Source organism: Convolutriloba macropyga, chromosome 2 (assembly GCF_964194025.1).
Source record: "Convolutriloba macropyga chromosome 2, txConMacr16.3, whole genome shotgun sequence".
NCBI lineage: Eukaryota > Metazoa > Xenacoelomorpha > Acoela > Convolutidae > Convolutriloba > Convolutriloba macropyga.
Genome location: NC_134469.1, coordinates 43,496,860 through 43,518,321, shown reverse-complemented (window position 1 = coordinate 43,518,321; position 21,462 = coordinate 43,496,860). Strand labels below are relative to the sequence as shown.

General features: G+C 34.4%; 1 protein-coding gene across 3 annotated transcripts in view; it reads right to left on the bottom strand.

Annotated features, from left to right (window-relative positions):
- Positions 1 to 21,462, bottom strand: part of LOC142358684 (UNC93-like protein MFSD11) — a 102,746-nt gene that overhangs the window by 62,627 nt on the left and 18,657 nt on the right. For all 3 annotated transcript variants that reach the window (XM_075410195.1, XM_075410194.1, XM_075410196.1), the window contains exons 3-6: positions 18,943 to 19,004; positions 18,760 to 18,867; positions 18,613 to 18,692; positions 11,718 to 11,814 (exon numbers count right to left, since the gene is read on the bottom strand). In XM_075410195.1, the coding sequence (XP_075266310.1) occupies positions 11,718 to 11,814; positions 18,613 to 18,692; positions 18,760 to 18,867; positions 18,943 to 19,004 (347 nt within the window). The remainder of the gene's footprint in view (positions 1 to 11,717; positions 11,815 to 18,612; positions 18,693 to 18,759; positions 18,868 to 18,942; positions 19,005 to 21,462) is intronic.

Here is a 21,462-nt window from a genome sequence, read left to right as displayed (position 1 = left end):
AGTCATGAAAGCCATCAGCTATCTACTAATATCAGAATATCGGCTCATCTATTCTGCAATTAAAAACCAACGAAACCGGGTCATTGCACAGGAAAATTCATTCGACTAAAAAAAACAAAGTAACAGCGACAAATAAAGACAAAACATAAAAAATTCAAATAAATTCTTCGACAAAGTAGTGTCGAAGCCGTTAAAATCACAATCTATATCTTCTAGGATTTTAAAATTATCAATTTTGTGATATATCAAAAGTGATATATGAACTGTCAATACGTGATAATGTGACAAAACTAGAAAACTTGAAAAATGGGCAAAATAAAAATTTAAAAAAATGTGAAATCTAGTAGTATTAAAGCCAGAAAACCAGAAATTAAGGCGTAGAACCGCAATAAAGATTGAATTTGATTTCAATAGAACGAAGAAGCATTCTTTCATTGCTGACAATAAGCTACAAGTTGACCAAATAAAGAGAAAAATAAGAGGCAAAGTTCACTAAGTCATAATTTATTTAAAAATCAAATACTTTTAAAAACAAAAAAGACCATAAGCTTTCAAGTAATCAACTAGATATAACAATGTGCAGCTAATTAGGAATCCAATTGAGCCTATCATTAGTGACCTTTGGTTTGAAGTGTTCTGTATTAATTCAATGTAGAAAATATCGATTTTTTTTTGAAAAAAAAGACCGACTGATTACAATCCGAGTTCTTTTTGGATTATACCAGTCCAAGATTGGTCCAAAAATAGCCCAAAAATAGTCCAAGATTGGTCTAATGCTGTTTGTCCATCAGGAACACATAATTATTCGAATGTCATAGATTTTGATTTTTTGTTAGTTAAAAATTCAAAAATAGATGCTGCGTTTTTGATAATCAACGAATAAATTTAGCAAAAAACGGCAAAGTTTTAATTACAGAACACTCTCAGCGGAATTTGAAGTAAAAAAAGCCCCTTTCGAGTCTATAAAGATTGTGTTTGTGGTGTTTCGGTCTGTACTTCCTGTAAATTTAATGTTTAAAATAGTAAAAATAGTTTTCTAATGATAACATTTTCTCATCTCTCAACGATGAATATATCGATCGGCCAAAATTGTCTGAACAAAAAAAAACCCATTTGAGTATATAGTTCCTTCCCCTTCAAGAGGGTTCGGAAAAACAAAAGAGAGCTTATGCAAAAGGTTTTTTTAATAGCTACCAGTTTAAATGACCTTAGTTTTTAATGACATTCGACAGCTAATAACTTTGAAAGTTATTAATTTTCAAAAAGAATTTGTGATCCCACTTTTTTTTCGTTTTTCGCTTTTTTTTGTTTTTTGTCTTAGAGACAATAAAAAAAGATTTTTCTCCTTCCTGAAAAAACTCAATCTGAACAGTGCTTTGACTGAATTAATGATTTTTGACTGATGATATTTGCTTTTCATTTAGAAAACAGTAGTTTTGCAGGTAATTGTTGTTTTTGTTTGTCTTATTCTGAATAAGAATACGCCTCATTGTCCTTATGTGGCGTCCTTTATTTCATTTTGTTCTCAGTTTGTAGCAATTCAATGAGAAAGGGCATGAAAACAAACAAAGTTGAAAAAAGTAAATCAAGGTAAAACAAATAGCTACCAACCGAAACACTGATAGATTCACCTACGCCTCGTTAGAAATAAGTCATTAATGATATTGAGTGACAGGAAACACGAAAAACAAAAACGTGTAAAACTGAAAAATTCACTTAAGTTTATTTGAAAACAAAAAGCAACAACTCAGAACTAAACCATTAAACATAACCGACGTCGGCGAATTGCTCTCAAACGACCGACGAGCGGTTGGCTTCGTCAGTAGCTAGCCACGGGGGGGGGGGGGGGGGGGGGGGTTGCACCGGGGCTGATGGGGGGCAACACTAGGTTGGGAGGGGGCAACAGCGCGGGGGGAGGCAATAGTGGGGGTGGGGGGGGGGTCAACAGGGGGGGGGGGGGGGGTGGTGAGGTGTCTCAACCTCTAAGAACCGCCCTTCACACCATAAGTATAAGTATAGGTCTTCAAAACAGTTTGAGCTGAAAGGCTCTAAGAGCACTTAATGCCCGCTGGGCGCTACCTGTTTATCCCGTTTTTGAGGACGAAAAGTCAAACGCGTCAGACGAAAAATCGGTCAAGCGAAAAATCGCATTAAAAAAAGACCGACAGGACTAATATAATTGCTACAAACTTCGTTTGAGAGCAATTAATAACTATATTTCATGCCTCAATCAGAAGCCGATCGAGCTCAGAAATACAATTAAAAAAGATTCGATTTTCGTCTCTTTTGAGGAGTTATTAAAGCCTAGTTTTGTGCACATTCGGCTGATTTCTAGATTTTTGCTCAAATTTCGTTCATTTTGCTAAAAAGTTTGACGATAGTGCTATTGCTTTCAAACTTAGATATGGGAGGTTTGTCGAACTGTTTAATTTCTTTTTTTGAAACTTGGGCTGAATATTTGTCCTTTTTTCCTGAAAAATGGCGTCAACTCTGCTGTTGCGCGTTATCTTTAATCATTAAGTCCTATCGATTTTCAAAAAGACAAGACATTAAAACGATCAAACATTTCACGCTTTAAATTACTCTTCTTCGCTTCCTTTACTAATCTAGCTTGACTGAAAATACCACTCAAATTTGATTTCATATTGACATTATAAATCCGAACATGGTCGAATTGACAAAAAACCAAATACTGCACCCTTTCGGAAAATTCCAATCAAAAGAACACTAACGTAGCGAGAATTCCTCTCAAAGAAAGGCTAGCTGATGCATTTCTCCGTGGCTGTTGCGGTTTAGAACGCTAGCTTTAGTCTAATTGAAGTTGGTGTGGGGTGCGCATGGGGGCGGTGAGTTCGGCGGGTTGCGAGAGAGGAGATGAAGTAGGGATAAGGGTGAAGGAATCAAAAGGTACTCTAAGGACCACCATTCACATCAGGAATTTATGTCTCATAAGTTTTGTGAGTCAGATTCATAGTCTAGTAAGGCGTCAGACTCTCATAGAACTCAAGGAGTTAACTGTTTATGACGCTTTTGAGGATGAAGTCAAAAGGGTCACACGATAAATTTGTGAGCGAAAAATTGCATAAAAATAACATACGAATAATATAATTGCTAAAACTTTGTCAGAGAGCACAAGTTGACTTAATAACTAAAAAGGAAAGCAATTGAAATCAATGAAAGTCTCGAACAATAAGGAGCCTTGATAGGCTCAAAATCCGCTATTTTTGAAGAACAGAAAAATTGCAAGAAATAGATGAAAATTGGTTACAAAATTTCTCAATTTTCTGTCATACTTAACAAAAATACGTAGCAATACATTAAAACCGTTAATCACATCAGAGCATGGGCCATTAGAAAGCACATATAGCCAAACGAGACTTCTCATCGGCAAGACTGAGCGAAAAGAGAACAAAACCAACAACCACTGTTAAAAATCAAAAACAAACTAAATTTTGTGAAAACAAGTAAAATGAAAGTCATTTAAAAACTTGGTTTTAAACTGAAACTATTTAACATTCTCAATTAGGCCTAATTATAAAGCCTCATCATAAGAGATCTGTCATTATTATGACAGTTCACAGAAAAAGGAGACATTAGGGCAAAACAAAAAAAATAGCATTGTACTGTAGCAAACATGACAATGAGAAAAATTAATTTTAAAAAAAATCAAACCAAAGAGTTTATAATAAACTTCAAAAGCAAACGGATTTTTCAAAGAAAGTAAGTGATCAAACATTAGAACAGAGCATTAACTACGGTCAAATCTCAAAAATGTAACAATATGAGTCAAGCATTAAACTTAAGTATTAAGACATGTCAGCATTAAGCCGGAGAAGCAGGATATAAAAAGAATTTTAAATAATAAAGTTTCATTATACAGTCAATCAGACCTGTCATTAGCAAGCTTTTAGTACAGGGCATCAAAACAAACAAAAGTGAAAAAAGTAAATCAAGGTAAAACAAATAGCTATCAACTGAAAGACTAATAGATTCACCTTCGCCTCATTAGAAATAAGTCATTGATGATATTGAGTGCGAGGAAACACGAACAACAAAAACGTTTAAAATTTAAAAATTCACTAAAATTACTTGAAAACATAAAAACCAACAAGTCTCAACTCAACTAAAACCAATAACAAACTTCATTCATACCTCGATCAAAAAGCCAATCGAGCGCAAAATTTCAAATTAAAAAGATTTTCTGACTTTAGTCTCCTTGGAGGAGTTATCAACGCCAAGTTTTGTGCACATTCGGCTGATTTCTAGATTTTTGCTCAAATTTTGTTCACTTTGCGATAAAATTTTAGCGAAAGTGTTAGTGCTTTCAACATCATAGATAGGGAGTTTGCCGAATTGACTTTTTGAAAATTTGGCTCAAAATTTTTCCTTTGTTCATGAGAAAAAGTCATCAATTATGCTGTTTTCTTTAATCATTTAGTCTTATCGATTTTCAAAAAGACAGGACATTAAAACGATCAAAAATTTCACGCTACAAACCACTCTTCTTCAATCCCTTTACTTATCTAGCGTGACTGAAAAAACCACTCAAATTTGACTTCAAATTGTCACAAGAAGTACGAACATGTGCGAATTGATTTTAAAAAGCAGCAAGGACTAATGAAACGACTCAAAAAGTCCGTGCCGCAAAAACTAACCCCCATCCAAGGAACCAATGACTACTGAAACTACTCAAAACACTTAAAGAAATCAAACAGCCCTAAAACAAGCCAAAAACCAAAAGCTGCACCTTATCGTAAAGCCCAATCAGAATAAGTTTTCGATTCTTTTTAACTTGAAAACTAACGTAGCGCGAGTTACTTTCAAAGAAAGACTAGCGGAAGCATTTGTCCGCAGCTGCTGCGGTTTAGAACGCTAGGTTTAGCCTAATTGAAGTTGGTGTGGGGTGCGCATGGGGGTTGGTGAGTTCGGCGGGTCGCGAGAGGGGAGGTGAAGTATGGGTCAGGGTGAAGGAACATCAAACTCTAAGGACCACCATCCACATCAGGAATTTGTCTCAAAAGTTTTTTGAGTCAGATTCATAGTCTAGTAAGGCGTAAGACTCTCAGAACTTAATGCCCTCCGATAGTTACATGTTTAGCCCGCTTTTGAGGATAAAGTCAAAAGCGTCAGACAAAAAATTTGCAAACGACAAATTGCATAAAATTAACATAGGACTGATACAAATGCTAAAAATTTGTGGGATAGCAATTACTAGTACTAATAACGAAAAAGGAAAGCAATTGAACTCAAAGGAAGTCTCGGACAATAGGCAAGCCATGATAGGCTCAAAATTCTTTTCGAAGAATAGAAAAATTGCAACAAATTGGTAAAATGGTTTAAAAATTTCTCATTTCTCTGTCATAATTAACAAAACTCTGTGATGAAACGAACCGTTAATCAATAGTTGCATCAATCACTAAAAAAGACTAAAAACCCGCAAAAACAGAAAACCTCAAAATTAGCAATAATCTCAAAATAATTACCCAAAAACTACAAAACGTAGCTGGTAGATTGCCAGATAATAGCTGCAGTAGCTTCGTAGATCTCCAAAAGATATTAAAAGATACAGACCAAAAAAACTAATTACTAAATGCTGAGATATTAAATTATCACGAGAAACACTACCGACTACATTGGCAACACTGCTCTTGATCGACAGGTGAGGGATTGGCCTTGGGCTTACCTAGATGAAGCACAGGGAGGCAACCTGATTCAACTATAATCGCTCAAGCGAGCGAAATTATATTCGAGAATACTCTTGCAAAATCTGCTGAGATGTTAAAATTTGATTAAGAATCTGTTTGATATGTTACTGCTTCCATTAGCTGTCCTCAAAAGAAGCGTCAATTAGGAGTGCTAGACACTTAGTTGACCTTATCTCTTTGAATTAGACAGACACTTAGTTGACATCTCTTTGAATTAAAGTAAAGAAAGGTCAATTTCAGAGTGAGGAAGTCATTTTTTAAAGTGAGGTAAGCTACGTGTGACCAAAAATTTATCAAGCGAATGAACAAAAACTCCCTCCACGAAGAATGAAATGAGTGAGGGGGGTCAAACTTTTAAGACTAAGAACCTCCCCCTCACACCCGCTGTTGTCTATTCAAAACAGTTTTGGTGAATCGCATACTTAGAGACTAGTAAGGCGTAAGGCTCTAAGGGTTTTTGAGGACGAAGAGTCGAATAGGTCATTCGAAAAATCGAAAATCACATGAAAAAGACCGCAAGACTAATGTAATTGCTACACTTTGTTTGAGAGAAATTAAACACTATCCAATCAAGACGATAAAATTTACTATAGCCGATTCATATTTCTTAACCACAAAAAAAAGTTCAAATTAAAAAAACGGCTTGAAAAAGCCACATCCGAACAATAATCAGCTCAATAACAAAAACATTGTTTTCACGCTTCAATTTCTCGCTCTCCCGGAAACGGCGATATGAACAATCTCATTTCGCTCCACTCCTTTTCGCGAACACTCAAACGAGTTCGAATTTTTGCATCGTTTCATTTCCTGCCTTATAAATCACAACAAAATATATGGTTACAAAAAACACTTGACAGATTGTCGAAAAAAGCCGCTATTGATGCCCTAAATCCTATTATAATTGACAGAACAGAAATGGATAAAATTGGTGTAAAAAACATTAAAAAGGCGAAGAATAATTATTTCATTTTGTAGTTAGACATAATCCTATTCTTTAATGAGAGAATACATGCGGCTAGTATCAAAACCAATAAGCATTAGAGAGGGTAAATAAGATTTATCATAACAAAGTTCAAGTAGAGGGCTTTTAAAAATGGGCTTAAACATTTTATCCCCTTTCAAAATTTGATTTCGCTTTTTGATACCGATTCGGTCATTTTAGATTGTTTTACTGAGCAACTGCTGTTTTAAAGTACTGAGCAGAAAAATAAGAATCAAACAAGCCTAAAAAATTTAAAATATTTCACGAAAACTTGGACAATCTGGAGAGAGGCCAAAAACGATATCTGCCAAAATATCCGATAGAATTTCAACATAAGTTGCGCTACCAATACCAATATTCTCAAAACATCCTATACAAACAGTCTTCATTCCATACTTTACCACCCTTAGATATTTAAAAAAATGAGATAAACGCTACATAATAGAAAACTGAAGAAATGGGAGAAAAATGCTTAAAAAATCAAAAAATGTGACAACACAATCTCTCGATTGTTAATCTGGTAAATGCTTAATAAATTCTCCTGCTAGATTAGTGCACTGTGCAACTCCTGACAGAGAAACGCTAAACAGCAAAAAAAAAGGGAACGACGAAAATTAGGAAAGAAATTACAAATTTATTTTTTTCTCAGTAAAAATTGCGATGTATTAAACTTTGAACTGTCAAATCTTAGTAGCAACACCTTTATAGAAGCTCTAAGGCAAAAAATAACAATAAAAAAGTTGCCAAAACCGTAATTTTGAAGATATAGGCAAAGCACCTATAAGACGAAAATGGGCGAAATTTTGATTGACATTACACCATTATTTTTCACAAATACAGCTCAAAATTAAAATCTATTAAATTGAAAAACCACCTAAACCATTAAAAAAAAAATAGCCGCCGTTGACTCCCATAACTACTATGGGGATTGAAAGAAGAAAACAATTGAAAAAAAATGATTTTTGTGAAAACAATTTTAAAGTGCGAACTATTTTGATATCATTTTAGAGCTGAAAATGTTCCTGTTTCGTAGTGAGACCAAACAGGGGCTAGTATCAATACCACTAAGCATTAGAGATGGTAACTAAGAACAAAGTTCGAGTAACAGGCATCTAAAACCGGGCATTATGGGTTTATCACGTTCATTTTGAATTGCTTTGCTGAGCAACTGCTGTCTAAAAACACTTTTAGCAGAATGGGAGAAGAGTGAAACTAGCCTGGAGAAGTAAAAAAAAGATTTCACGTAAAATGTCGAAAAGACCAAAAGTAAAAAAAAACATAGCAGGAAAAGTCCTGACGTACAATTCAGAGAATTGTCATTGACTATACAGAAAAGTAGATCAATAACTGACTATGAGTGAATTGGGAAAAACAGAAAATCAATGTCAAAAAGCCCCATGTGGAGAAAAACCAATAGCGAGGAATGCAAATTTGGTTGCAACAAAAAACTAGGCCTAGAATGAACTATGAATAGAATGGGAAAACGATTTAGAAATCGGATCCAAAAAATGAAAAAAAAAACAGCAAAATTCAAAGTGAAATTGCTGCTTGTGAACGAAAAACCACTAGCGAGAATTCGAATTTTTGTAGTAGTAGTAGTAGTAGTAGTAGTAAAAGACTTCAATTTATCAATATAAGAGGTTTCAACATATCGTTTGATGAAATTCTATGAATATGGTATTGATACAAAAATAATATTTTATACAATGGATATCGGCAGAATGTACATCGACATTTAATGGACCAAGTGCATGTGTAGTTTAAATCAAACTGAGAGCCACGAAGGTTTATGAACTCTCTCAGGAGGCATTTGTGGTCCGCTGGTCGTTTGAAAATATTGATAGGTCCCATCTCGTTAAAATCATTTACACAAACCTGTACTCTTTTGAAATGGGACTTCGATGTTCGTTGCTTTATTGTTGGTTTGATGACAAATTGATTAGCGTGTTCGCTTCGTAAACTCCTGGAATGGATCTTCAGCGTGAAAAAAACCCCAAACTTGAAAAAAGTTTTCCCTAGCATTATAGAAACAAAAAATCGAAGATATCGCTCAACAAGCTGAGAGCAGATGGGTATGTTGTCTGAATATTGCAGGGCTAAAATGTAACTGCGTTTTCCAGCACACCAGCACAATCCTCTCCATTAGAACTATTCTAATAATCTCAATTGACCAATATCGGGAAACCACGCTACAGAGGCGTATAGGAGAATAGATAAAACGCATGGTGTACAAATTTTGCTTAATTTGTTTGGTAGGCTATATGGCACGAAGTCTAGACAATTAAAACTTTGAGCTTTCGTTAGCTTATTACATATGTGCCTACTCCACTTCAAATTGCTATAAAATTTCAACACCTAAATCAGTTGTTTAGTGAATTTTCTTTAAAGAAATCTGGTCTATCTTGAACTCGAATTTGTGTGCTTCTGAGATATGAATATAAACACATTTCTCTGCGTTAAACTTCAAAGCATTTTCTGAAGACCAGTCTACAAGTTTATTGAGATCTCTCTGACAGTCAGTAAAAAATGTCAGAGGTGGCACTTGACAACTTGGGTGTTATCTGCAAAACAAAAACATCTTGAACTTTCCGGTAGTGATAACATATCATCGATGTAAATTAAAAATAGCAGAGGTCCAAGAACACTACCTTGAGGAACGCCACTGGTAATTGTAACTTCATCTGACAATATTCCATTGATGTTAACACGCTGGTTTCTTCCCGTTAAGTATGAGAACATAAGCTGCAGGAAAGCATTGTCAAGGCCGTACAACGACAGCTTTGTAAGCAAGATTGGATTGTCTACATTGTCAAAAGCATTCGCAAAATCCAAGTAGATGATAACCTGTTCGACGTTCTTGTCAAAGTTAATATAAATTTAGTCAAGAAAAACGAGCAGTTGAGTAATTGTTGGGTTCTTTGCTGAAACCGTGCTGCCTTCTCTCTAAGAAAAGAACAATCAAACGCCGTTTTCTCAATTTAGAATTAGAGCGAAAAACATTCACACCTCAAAACCACTCTTTTTTTCGCTCCACTTTCTGTTTCGGCGTGTACCAAAATCACAACTCCAATTCGACTTCAAAAATCATGAAAATGAATGAACAGATCTTTAAAAAAAGACAGCGCTCTAATGCAATTCAAAGTCATTGAATTTTAAAAAAAAAGGAGCTCCATAATAGCCGGCTGAGAAGCTGAGGCGGCTATTAATAACTAAGTTCAACCAAAACATTCTCCAGGTAAAATAAAAATGGAATACGACTACAAAAAAACATTGCCGGCAGATTGCCGGAATAGCTCCGAAAGAATAGACCCGCGTGCCATATAATAGAGATAGAAACAGATACAGATCTAAATTGAAAAAAAAATCGACGCCGCTTAAAAAACTAGGCTGAAAAACATTCAGCGATAAATTAATAAAGCTTGTTAAAATTCATTCTACAGAAGCCACTTATTAGGACCTTACTGCACATATGAGTTCCTTTGACCTTAAACAAATTCAAATTAAACTCAAGTTTTAAAGTGCAAAAGTCAATAAGTCATTTTATTGAGTGAGATAAGTCACGTATGATCAAAAACTAATCACGCAAATAACCTAAAAACTTTCGCTAAAGCGAGTGAGAAATGACGTCACGCGAGCAAATGCCGTTAGTGAAAGGAAGAAGTCATTCAGAAACTGACTTTTTCAGCTTTGCTGTGTGAACAAATGCAAAACGAAAAAAGAGCGTCAGACGACGAAACAAAAAAACATAGCAGGACAAGTCCTGACGTACAATTCAAACAATTTTCATTGACTAAACAATAAACAACTTATAACGGACTATGAGTGAATTGGGAAAACCATTTCTAAAAAAATCAGATAAAAAAATTTAAAAAAATCGGTGTCAAAATGCCGCATGTGAACAAAAGACCATTAGCGAGAAATGGAAATTTGGTTCACAAAAAAAACTAGGCCTAGAATGAGCTATCAATGGATTGGGAAAACCATTTAGAAAGAGACCCGATCCAAAAAAATTGAAAAAAACAGTAAAAATCAAAGTGAAATTGCCGCATTTGAACAAAAACCACTAGCAAGAAAGCGAATTTTGTTCAAACACCATTTTCTCACTCTACTTTAAAATTAGAGCAAAAAATTTCACGCCGCAAAAACCACTCGCTTTTTCGCTCCATTTCCTGTTTCGGCGTGACCAACATCACTACTCCAATTTGACTTCAAAATTCATGAAAATGTTTGAACAGATCTTAAAAAAAAGACAGCGAGCGCCCCAATACAATTCAAATTCTTTGAATTGTAAAAAAACCAAGAGCACCGCAATATAGCTACGCTCAGCTTACAGCTTCGCAGCTATAAAAACTGCTAAAAAACTACTAACAGGGCGAAATGGCAAAAATAGCTCAAAATTTAGCCCAAAAGTCTAATATCTTTATCATAAGATCAAAAAGGCCTGTAAACACAACAATACTATTTTAGTTAAGAGCTGCAAATACCGCTATCCTATAAAGTTAAGTTAAACTGCTTTGAAATTTAAAGTTAAAAAAATCGCTGGCTTAGCGAAACTTTTTAAACGCCTACTTTTCTCGATCTCTCTTTCAGAATAATGTTTGAACAAAAACCACTCCAAGTTCTCTCTCTCTCTCTCCTTTTGACTTTTGTTCAGCAGATTGATCTAAAAACTTTTCACGTGCGGCATTTGACTTCCTCTCAAACACATCTTCTAATATAAAGTCACCTATTAAAAAGTATAGATCACCCTAACTCCTCTTCAGGTCGCAAATTTAGGAGCGCAATTATAGTCTGATGAGAAGACGAGGGCGGCTATTAATAGGACACGTCTCCATTATTCCTCTTCAACTCGTAAACACAGTAAGTGCTTCAATACAATAATTACTTCAAACTTCGATTGAGAGCAATTAATACAGAGTCTTGCTCGGGAATAAAGAGTCAAGCTGATAAAGCACTTGCTATCTACAGGCTTCAAAATAATTATAACTCCTAGGTGTTATTTCCGTGAAATGACAAATAAGGATACTTACGATCCTTGGAACATGGCCCAGAAAATGGCGCTATCAACAGAAATGGACTCAGCATCACTATTCATAGACAGGTAGGCTCCCTGCGACGTCCACAGAACTACACAAGAAAAAAAATGATTCAGTTGCAATCAAACTAGAACCCCCATCAATTTCTGGCATCCTGCAAATTTAATAAAAAAAACATCAAGGAGCTTAGAGCAACACCACTGGATAAAACCAAGGAAATTGAGAAACCGGGGTCCAAAATCTTTCCAGCATTAGAGCTGGTTTTTTGGGGTCTTAATCGATCAACCAATTTGCCTGTTGCATCACTGAGAACTAATTATAGCAAATTTATATTCTCAAGAAAATTCGCATTGTGCTCAAATTCAAAAATCATTATTACATTGGCAAAAAATTCAAAAATGTGCTCGAATCATTGCTAAAATTCCAACAGCTAATTGAAGACGAATGTATAACAAACGCACAAATTAAACAAAGCCGGAACATTGCCGGAAAAGAGCCGTCGTTGACGCGCATTGGGATCGAAACGGAAAAAGAAAAAAAGAATGAAATTGACAGAACTTTTTCTAAGTTTCAAAGTGTTCTAATTTGATGTGCAGTTTCAATTAGATTCTAAAATTATTCTCATTTCAGCTTATAAACTGAAGGCTTTTAAGTGATACTAGTTCCAGCTAGCAATCACTTTAATTAACTTTGATAACCTAAAGCACTATGACTTAAAGACCGGGCTTTACGATTTTGCTCTTTTGACATTGAACCTGTTCACTACATTGCGTAATTCAAAGCGTGAAGGAATTTAAAATCCATACAGTTGAGAAAACATAACAGAACAAGTCCTGAAACACAATACAAAGAAACGAATAAAAAAAACTTAGAACTACTGTACCTGACCAGAAGATCAGTTGATAACTGCCAGCCAAAAAGAAAACCATAAAACAAACCGAGCAAAAATATAAACTTTGCAAAAAGTCTTGAAGCTTTAACCCTGGAGGCCAAGTTTGGACCAATTAAACATACTCATTCACTCAAGCACAATCATTGGAAGAGGTTTATCGGCCAAAAAGAGCAAAAACCGAGAAACATTCCAAATACTTCAAAAAATTGAAAAAGGAAAATTCGCAGTAAATTGGAAAAAATTCAAAACCAATTTTGTTCTCTGAAATCTTTCCAGCAACCTATGTGCACGTTCAGTAAACAATCCAAAATTTCATTGGCCGTTGGCCTGTAACGATTGACAAACTTGGAAAATGACTAAAATATCAAAAAATTTGAAAACAATTGCAAAATTTAATGAAATGCTGCTAAATTTTAGATATTATTTTCTTCAGAACCATTTCATTCTCCACAAACCCAATTTCAAGCCTAGAAAAATGGCAAAAGTTTTCAAAATTTTTAAATTTTTAAACTTAGAAAAAATTGCAAATTTGTGATAATAAAAAGTTGAAAATCATTCCATTGTCCCCAGAAACTATGCAAAAACAAACTATAAAACCCTAGAGAAGGCTACCTCAGCACAGACAAAAAGTGAATAAAAGATATACATTTTCAAAAAATTATCAAATTTTAAAAACAAAGTCCTGATACTAAAACAAAAAATTATTGCAATTTAAGACAGTGAAGAAAATTATTATCAGACCTTATAGTAGGTCACTGAGGCTAGAAACACTCAAAAAAATGACAACAAATTTAGAAAATCTTGAAATTTCAAGCTTTTTAAAACATAGCCGGCAGATTGCCGGAATAGCCGCGAAAGAATAGACCTGCGTGCCGTATAGTAGAGATAGAAACAAATACAGATCTAAATTGAAAAAATCGACGCCGCTCAAAAAGCTAGGTAAAAAACACGCAGCAATAAATTAATTAAGCTTGTTAAAATTTATCCCTCAGAAGCCTCTTATTAGGGACCTTTACTGCACTTATGAGTTCCTTTGACCTTTAACAAATTCAAATTAAACTTAAGTTTTAAAGTGCAAAAGTCATTTTATTGAGTGAGGTAAGTCACTTGTAATCATAATCTAATCACGCAAAAAAAACTTTTGCTAAAGAGAAAGAGAAATGACGTCACGGGCGCAAACGCCGTTAGTGAGAGGAAGAAGTCATTCAGAAAAGTTGACTTTTTCATCTTTGCTGTGCGAACAAATGTAAAACGAAAAAGAGCGTCAGACGACGAAACAAAAAAAACCAAGAGCACCGCAATATAGCTCCGCTCAGCTCACAGCTTCGCAGCTATAAAAAAATTGCTAAAAATCGTGACATTTAAATGTTGAAAACCATTCGATTACCACTAGAACTATACAAGTTTTATCAGAAAATTGAAAACCATTCGATAACCACTAGAACTATACAAGTTTTATCAGAAAACTGCTAAATTTCCATGGCACGTACAGCTAGAAAACGTCAAAAAAAGTAAAAAAAAAACTTTTAAAACTTAAAAATTGTAAAAATTAGTTTAAATTTGTGTGCTATGTTGAAGTAAAAAAACATATAGCTCAGAAAATGCTCACAAAAATTACTTATATCATACAAAAGACCTTTATCAATATTTACAAACCTCAATCTTAGACTGGTTCAACAAAAAATTCGAAAAAAGGCGAATAAATTGCGGCACTTTGGGCTAAAAAAAACTCCTAAAACGACCCTGTAACCTTGAATTACGGCCTTCCCAGAAGCTTCACTAAACTAAGCACCTGAAAGACTACTAAATGCGGCTACGGCCTTCTAATTAAGATTGATGCCCGCAAAATTTTAACTGTTTATCCCGTTTGAAGGCTCTAAGTCATGAGAAAAGGCGTGAAATCATCTTTTAAAAAGACGGAACACCAAGGCAGTCCAATTCTTGGATTGTAAAAGAAGAACGCATGAATAATAGCCGTTGACGGCAGCTATTTTGCATATTATTGGAAAATAGATGGGATAGCTTAGCAGCTTTTTAGCCACAAAACATTAATGAAATAATGGGACCCACAAAATTCGTCTCTGAATCTTCAATTGATATAGACTTGCTTAGTCCAAAACTGTCCTCAAATAATATCCAATTAGATTCAGATATGCTCGACTTCTAATTAAAGTGAGCAAAAATTAATTTGAGAGATGAAAAGTCGTTTTGAGAGCAAGGTACATCACGTGTGAGCAAAAATGATTCACGCCGCTTAACAAAAACAATCGCTCAATTAGGTTTAAAAAATGACGTCAGTTATCAATTTGGACGACAGATTGCATTAATGAATGAAAAAATTATGATTTGAAGTGAGCGTGATATCATATGATAATAAAAATCTTGGCCAAACAAAAAAAAACATAGATCAGATTTCAGAATCAACACGAAGCAGCTATTTGATTTCAAATGCAGGCACTTTTTTCGCAACTAAATTACTTTCCTAGTCAAAGTTTTCAAAAAAAATTGCAAAGATGAGAAAGATTGATCTGATCAAAATTCTGATTAAAATCAAAAATCATTTGAAATAAAAAATTGAAAATCAAGATTATTTGCATTATACTGTGTCCTAATGACTAACAATATGATAGAGAAATTAATAGGAACGATAAGACAGAAAATGCCAAAAAAAAACAAAGTCAAAAATTCAAAATCTCTTTATTCGGTTCTAAAAAATTTTCTGAAGTTGTGCGAATTTCCAACCAATGTGCTCCAAAGTCCTTTAAACACTATGTATATTCAATGGTCTGATCATCACCCACACAAAATATGGCCCATTAAAACAAAAATAATAAACAGGTAACCCTTCGATGGCTTCCTCTCAGTGCTCATAGAAAACTTTCAATTAAGCAATTAAAAAATATCCAAAAATGCACAAACTAGAGAAACCGTTAGAAAATATGGACAGCAGACCGAGACTTAATTTATTCACTTAATTTATGGAATCCTCTATGACATAGACAACTGATTATTGATACCGATCGATACAAGAGAACCCAAACCACTAAAGATAACCCACTAACGTCGGGCGAATCGCCCTCAAACGACCGGCGACTTTTAGTTTTCTTTTCGTAAGTAAATAAATCCTTGTTAGTAAATAAATCAAAGAATAAAAAACTGATATTTTAAAAATTTTCAAAATATTGCACAACAGAAAAAAAAGTTTCCAGATTTTGCAGTGAAGCTGAAAACCATTTTTTGTCGCTGCAGTTCTGTCAAGTAGTCCATCTGCAGACTTGAAAAATTTCATTGACCAGTAATGATCGTTAAACTCAGAAAAAGACAAAAAAAATCAAAAATTTAAAAACAATTTCAAACTTTAACAAAATCTTGCAAAATTTCAAGATATTAAAACCTTCAAAACCTTCTCCTTGTCTCAAGGGACTATCCAGTATCCCAAATTCAAGCTTTAAATAGTTTCACTGGCTCAAAGATCCATAAACATGGAACATGATAAAAACGTTTCCAAAAATTCCAAAAACTAATTTTATCAAAAAATTGCAAAAGTTGGATTCATTAAAAACATTTAGAACCATTTCGTTAACTCTACAAAAAATGCAACAGCTTACAGTCAAACATTGGAGGGGGTCCTTGGACTCTGGTGCCATAAAATTCAAAAGATCCAAAAAAAACTAATAAACTTAGGAAGAATTGCTTAAATTCATGAAATGAAAATATTGAAAAACATTCCATTGCATCTAGAAACTATGCAGTAACGTATTATCTGAAAAAAAAGTTTCATCAAAAATGTGCTAAAATTTTTGATATTAAAAAGTTGAAAACTATCCTATTGCAGATGAAAATTTTTCAGCAACTTATTATCAAACCCATAAGGGGGTTTTCTGGCCCCTGCGTCTGGAAAGACGTGAATAATGAAAAATAAATGTCAAAAATGAAAACTGCACGTTTTGTCAAAAAATGCAAAAAATTCGGTGGAAAATGTTACAAGGTTGAGACTATTCCACTAACGCGAAGAACTACGCAGTAACCTTTCATCACAGTCTAGAGGCGGTTCCTTGACACGTAGGGCTAATAAAATTCAAAAAATGACAAAAAATTCCAAATTATGAAAATTAGTAAAAATTTGCGTATATTTAGCGAGCGGTTGTTCGTTGGTAGCTGGGCACGGGGAGAGGGGGACGCACTGTGGGACCAATCGGAGGATGGGGCAAAAAGGAGGTCGGTGCAACAGCCTCTAAGAACCTCCCTTCACACCTTAAGTTTAAGTCTCCAAAACAGTTTGAACTGAAGCAGAGCTGAAAAGCTCTACCATTTAATGCCCGCTAGGCGCTACCTTTTTATCCCGTTTCTGAGGACGAAAAGTCAACAGCGTCAGACGAAAAGTCGATCAAGCGAAAAATCGCATAAGACCGACAGGACTAATATAATTGCTACAAACTTCGTTTGAGAGCAATTAAACAAAGCCCGCAAGTTGTCGGAAGATAGCCGCCGTTGACGCACATCCTCATTCAAACAGAAAAGAAAAAAGAGACAGAGAAAGATCGACAGACTTTTTTCAAGTATCAAAAAATGTTCTAATTTGGTGTGCAGTTTCAGTTAGATTCTGAAATTATACTTAATTCAGCATTTAAAGTGAAAACTATTAGGCTTAATACTAAACTGAGCTAGCAATGGCTCTTATACTTTGATAACCTAATGCACTAGGACTCAATGACGGGGCTTTATCCCGTTTCCTTTGATTTTGCTCTTTTGGCATTGAGCGTTTTCACCACAATGCGAAAAACTTTAAAATCCATTCAGTTGAAACAGTGCGTGAAGCAAGTCACGAATCAAAAGTGAAAATCGTGATCTATGTAAAACAAAAAACATGATCAAAAGATTAGGCAAATTGAAAAAAAGGAGAACGCCTAAATAATGATGGCTGCTATTAAACACAAATTGCAAACCAAAAAAGCCCCCGTAGACTAACATTTGAAAAAGAACACGAAAAACCGCTAAAAACATCAGTGCCTCTGAAACGGTCAATTCTTATATCTAATATACCTTCAAAACAATCAACAACACTAAAAAAAGTATAATTAATGGTTAATACAAGTTCAAACTACCATTTGGGTTGACAAAATTTGAGTTATTTTAAAACTAAAAATATCTTTGAAGATGCCGCATGCGAATAAAAACTAAGTGACGCTTCACCGATTTAAAAAAAAACAGAAAATCAACAGAAGTTCTTCTTTTCGAGCCGTACAAAACCAAGAGAAGGTCAAGAATAGCTCCGTTCGGTTATCTCCGATATTAAGAGTTAGACGATTAACTTCATTAATTCAAAGCAATTACCTGTCTCGACACGATTAAAACCAAATACTGTTGGAAATCCAATAAAATTCGATCAAAATATTACTAACGTAATTCATACATTTCTATGACACTTTCAGCGAACTTAAGCCGGATTGTCAATTATTGAGTTTGTAAAATCAAAGTAAATTTATCCTCAAAAAGAAATTTTTCTATCCTGTCTTGGTGACAGAAAATTGACAGGAATGCAAATTTCTTGGAAACAAAATACTTTGAGAAAAATGCATAAAAGTGAGGCAAAAATAACACAAAAACCAGCTGCAATGCTTGTGTTACTTTCCAATTGCACGACAGAAAAAGCAAAAACCTGCTATTTTTACTTTAAAAAGAATTCAAGTCGTCAGGTCTTCAGATTCCAGTAGAAACTCTTGTAGTTAAATATAACCCCACTTCGCTTTAGAGCTGAAAAGTTAAATGATAATGATCACTAAAGTGGTTTAACTCAGTAATTTGGCCGTTCTTAAATTAATTTTCTCCCAACATCGATTGAAATTAATTTATTTATCAGCATCCGGTTATTACCGCCCAGCTACAGTTTCTAACAAAACACGTCTGGCTAATGTCATAATATCATCTGCAAATTTTCAAAATTTGATCAAAAGATGAGCAGTTTTTACGGCACAAAATCAAGGTCAAAACACGTACTAGCGGCTCCTAGTCCAACAAGGACACTGACTGTGTAGAAACTCCATGTGAACAGATAGAGGAACACAGCGATGAACAGTCTGAAATAAAAAAGATAGTCACTCAGATAAGATTCTTCTCGGATAAGAAATGTTGCGGATGACTTACGTGTAGAACAAGCTTGAAGAAAATAGACTCCACTTAGGTCCTGCTAGTGCCACAACCGAAGGAGCACACCAGTTGAACAGAGCAAAGGTAATGTAGATCAGCGACAAACTACAATACAAAATGCATCAAATAAGAGGTTTCAATACAAGTAGTAGATTTCATTTTTCAGGAAATACTACAAACCTTATGTAACCAGAGCCCTTAAAACTAGGATGACTATCTTGGAAGCTTGCGATAACTGTCTCCTAAAGCAAAAAAAACAAGAGGCATTACTTCATACTAAATTATGTATTTCAGACTAAATTTGCATGATGCAACTCTGCTACTCGCCCAACGGAATTATGCAGCTTTGTCACAAGAAAATGCTATCGTTGCCTTGGAAAACAAAATTCAATTTCAACTACAAACACAGTACTACAAACAACTACTACAAACACAGTACAACAAAACTACAAACAACTACTAGCACAGTATTTCCAATTGAATCTCAAACGTTCGATCTCCGATTAGAGGGCAGTAAGATAAAACCTGATCAGTAAATTTTATATACTTGGTACAGAGGTTGGGCCGAACATGAAAAATAGAGGAAATCCTTTGGAAAATTTTGCTTTTTCTGCTACCTTTTTGCTCAGTCTGTATTGCTGTTTTATTCTGATGCAGAGCTACTAAATCTGGTTTTGTTCTGACAAGAACGTGGATTTAAAAGATAATACCAATTTCACAGCTTATAAATGTAAATTTAAAGTGCAGAAAGCGTAAATATGTACTTAAGAATATGAGGCTCGAAGAGTCGATTATCAATGCTCAATCGAAAAGTGGAAGCAATAGCTCTCCCATTTTGTGTTTTCCGTTGTAAAATAAGTACCTTGTTTGGTTTGTAAAATTTTCAAATTTAAAAAATGAAAACTAGAAGAGAATTTTTTTCAATTTTCGCGCAAATTTTGCTATGACAAACGACAAATCATTCCGACAAACTCATCGCAACATAACGAACGCAGCTCACGAAAAGGGTGTAACTATTTTTATTCGTCAGAAGAAGACGGAATGTAAAATACATAATTCAATCGATGAAGGGAAGCATATCAAAATGAAAAAGCTAACTGGTCAACTGCTGAAAAAAATAAGTCTAAAGCAACGATAAAAACTGAATATTTAAGAAAGTAACTATCAGCAACAAGGAGGATCGGTAATGTCCGTTCGGACATAAAGTTCCGACCCCGCTCATCCGCATTTTTGGCATAAATGTATACCAAATGAGGGACAGATAGAAAACCCCCGGAAATTCATATTTTAAAAAAATGTGTATGTACAACAAGATTGCCTGCAACGCAAATAACTCACTGGAGTAAAAAATGCCGCATTAGATTGATGGGATCAGCCATAACTAAGAAAGCAAACCAAGGCGAACAGTAAAATCAAACAAAAATAACAACAAACTATGTCCATTAAAAAACCATTTATTAGCAAAGTCAAAAGAATGTCAGATAAAATTGAAACTAAACAAAATAATTTGTACTTTACAAGAAAAGCAATGGACAAGTCCATTATTAGGCTCGGTAACATTTAGACAAAAAAAACAGCAGAGTTAAAAAAATCGCGTATTTTTTAAAAAACAATTAATTTCAAAGCAATGAAAACGACTGGATATCAACTGAAGTTACCCAAATCACAGACGCCTCCAAAGGAGCGCATTAAGACCCGTCATTATTCAATTTTTTATGCGGTTACAAAAAGAACAAATATAGAAAACAAACAAATTTCAATCATAACTTGCGAGAAGACGCTGTCGAAGCCGTAAAGCCATATTTGCCCATAAAAGGTTGTTCAATTGAACGCCAATAATGTGATATACGACCTCTCATTAATGAGAATAGGTAACAAGTAGACAAAAAAAGAAGGGCAAAATTAAGTCCAACTTTTGTATTTTTCGAAGACAATTATTTTCTATGTCATGAAAACCATTAGCTGCAAAACCGAATAATTAAACAGGTTCGTTTAATTGTGCAGAGGAAGCGCTTTTGACTTGTAAGCAATCATAATATGTTTTACTTCTACAAAACAACGTCAAATATGTTCAAAAATCAAGTTTTTTGCGAAAAACCTGAGTCGAAGCAAGTAAAGTCATAACGAATTCATTAAGGAAATTAGACTTTACATTTGCACCTTCCCTTGACCAAAATAGCGTCAAATGTGACATGTATTTAACGAGACTTGGTAAAAAAAATTGACAAAAAAGAAAAATGAGACGTTAAAAGTGTTTTTACTTATTTATGAAAATTTTTTTCGAAGTCATGAATGCCATCAGCTATCTACTCAAACCAAAATATAGGCTCATTTAATCCTAAAAACCAATGAGACTGCCATTATCCAGAAAATTTCATACGACTAAAAAGACAAAATAAAAACGACAGTTGATGACAAATGTGAAAAAAAATTCCAATTGTGCCCTATAGGGCCAATTGTGCCCTATAGTGAACGCCAATAATGTAATTTGTGAACTGCCAAAAATGTGATAATGTGACAAAAGGAGAAAAAACCCTGAAAAATAGGCTAAGGCCTAAAAATAGAAATTGTGAAATCTGGTATTATCAAAGCCATAAAAAGCATAACTTAACGCACAAAACCGCAAGAAGATTAAATTTTAAATCAGTAGAAAAAAAGATTAAGAAGAAGCATTCTTTATTGCTAACATTAAGCTAAACA